General features: G+C 31.1%; 1 protein-coding gene across 1 annotated transcript; it reads left to right on the top strand.

Moving 5' to 3' along the window:
• Positions 1 to 569: 569 nt before the first annotated feature.
• LOC104881989 (uncharacterized) lies at positions 570 to 1,235 on the top strand. Its single transcript, XM_010663866.3, has 2 exons — positions 570 to 945; positions 1,042 to 1,235. The coding sequence occupies exons 1-2, from the start codon at positions 579 to 581 to the stop codon at positions 1,056 to 1,058; spliced, it is 384 nt and encodes a 127-aa protein (XP_010662168.2). The 5' UTR covers positions 570 to 578; the 3' UTR covers positions 1,059 to 1,235.
• Positions 1,236 to 2,711: the final 1,476 nt, after the last annotated feature.

Genomic DNA, 2,711 nt, shown 5'->3' on the forward strand with positions numbered 1-2,711 from the left:
AACGTATGTAACCGCACTACAAAGATCAAGTACAACCGCTCTACCTAAGATGGATTGAATCTCGAACATTTTATTGATTCCAGGTTTTGGTGTGCCTACTAAAAGAACACTGCAAGATTTTCCAAACAATATTATAGCCGGCCAAATTATTTAATACATAATGTATGATGATATTAGAAAAAAAGAAAATGTCAATCTCAGTGAGACCAAAACCTTCAGAAACCCCTGGGAAAGTCCCATAGAGAGGTTGGCGTGAATTTTGGGAGATGGAAACTAAAGCCCAATCAATAAAATGTTCTTCATAGTCAATGGAAACTAGAGACAAATTAATTCCACAATCAATAAAGACTACATGTAGAGAAAGTTCTTCATAGTCATCATGAAAGTGACATTGTCTCCATTGTTACAGTCTTATGGATATGAGTCTGTACCCGCAGCTTAAACCCAACAACCTCTGGTTTGAACACCACCCGGGAGGCCATAGACTTTCTGCGCAAAGTAATGGACACGGCAAGTAGAAAATCCACTTGGGTCCCATCTCATTTCTATATATTGGAGCGGCTCTTCCGAAGTGTTATATGCTAATTGTAGAGAAAAAAGAAAAAAAATTGGTGAGAAGCATGAGGGGGGCAGTGGTGGTGGCGGTGGTGGTGGCTGCATTGGTGGTATGCGGTTGGGGGAATATTCAGATGGCAAGTGCGGACACGAGTCCCAGCCAGTGCAAAGAGGAGAGGAACCTGCTGGTTAACGCTTGCAGGCCAGTGATCTACGGGCGCAGCCCATCTGCGGACTGCTGCCAGCGCGTTCGAGTGAGCCATGTGGAGTGTGTGTGCCCCTACGTCACTCCCAAGACCGCCTCCATCATTGGGGTCATTGGTGTTGACAACGTGGTTAAGAAAATTGAAGGGTGTGGAAGGACAGTGCCTCGCAAATTCAAGTGTGGGAGTAAGTTTAAGCTACTTCTCTACGGCTTTTATTTTATTTTATTTTTCATATTTTGGAGGCCATTGATGATTGATTGATGATGATTGGTTTCTGTAGGTATCACCACTCCATGAGGAAGACACCCTACTCGGCTTCGTATGAATAGCGTTTTAAGTACTATTATATATGTTCATGTACTTCGTACAATGGGGTGTAATTTTTCTGATGTTTAAGATTTGATTATCTCCTCGCGTTATGTGGGAGCTAAAAACCTCCAATAACTCCACTATCAATGAAACAAGAGAACGATTTCAATATATTGCTAGCCTGTGGATATAAGTATGGTTTGAAATTTTGTGAAATATCGTAGATATTTCACGTATCGGGAAGAGTCGACATGATATTCCATGAAAGTCACGCAGTCGATTTTCAGCAAAATTTTAAAATATCACAAAAATATCAACGTTTATCAGTTTTTTTTTTTTTAACCTTATTTTAAAGAAAATTTTCAATTATTTTGAGAAATCAACATGGATCAACTTGGGCAACGTGGGTAAGTCCAAATTTTTTGTGCCCCGAACTCGGGCCAAAAGGCTTGGGTTGAAGCCCGAGCCAAATCCACATTTGTTAGTATATGTTAACAAACATAAATATGTTAAAGTTCATTATTAAAAGAATAAATTAATTAATTCTAATGACTTTATTTTAAATTTTATTTAATTGATTAATAAAAGTATAAAAAAACTTTACTATAATTTTCTTAACAAGACTTTTTTTATATCATTTATATGATAATTAAATATAAAAACATAAATATTTTAAAAAATTATATATACATAAATTATAGTTTTAATATTAAACATATCATCATTTATCTCATTAATCTTATTTTAAAAAATTACTAACACTTTATTTTTAATTTTTTTATATTTATCTTTTTAATTTTATTTAATTTTGAATATTTTTATTTTAGAATATTAAAAATATAAATTTATTCAAAAAATTACTAATATATATATATAATAAAGTTCTAATATTTTATAAATTAAAATTAATTTGATAAGATAAATTATTAATATAATTTTTAATAATTTAATTATTAATAAATTAATGTCAATAGAAAAAAGTTATCACCACAAGTAATAAAATTTTAGAAATTAAATATCAAATAAAATATTTTTATATAAATCTTAAAAAGGCTTTATTTATTTTTATTTAAATTGAAATAAAATATATTTTAATAAAAGTAGTTTTTAATTTTTAAAATAAATGAATATAAATATATTAAAGGAATTTGAGATAATTTTTTCTAAAAAATTTTGATAAATATTTTTTTTAACTATACTTACATCAATTATATTTACAAAATAACTTTAACTATATGTGGACCCCGCAATTTCACGTGGGTTCCCACTCGACGGCGTGACTCGCTTTTTTATTTGTTTAGTGAAAAACTGAGTTTTAGAAAAATACTTTGAGTCGCCACTTATTTTAATTTTTTTTTAAGGGAAAAACAAAATAAGAAAGAAAAACTCTAAGTATGACTCTTAAAAGAAAAACAGGTTTATGAAAAATCAAAGTCGAGTTTAGGGGTTAGGATACTTATTGGGAAGGTACGGTGGTGAGCCGTAACACCCCCTCTAAGCCCGTATACATACAGCCTCTACTAAACGAATGAGGGGAATTGTGGCAATTAATTAATTAATTAATTATGGATACTAAGAAAAATAATCAATGTACAAATCATAATGAAAATCAATATACACAAAAATAATGATGAAATCTAA

The sequence above is a fragment of the Vitis vinifera genome, chromosome 16 (genome assembly GCF_030704535.1).
Source record: "Vitis vinifera cultivar Pinot Noir 40024 chromosome 16, ASM3070453v1".
Classification (NCBI taxonomy): domain Eukaryota; kingdom Viridiplantae; phylum Streptophyta; class Magnoliopsida; order Vitales; family Vitaceae; genus Vitis; species Vitis vinifera.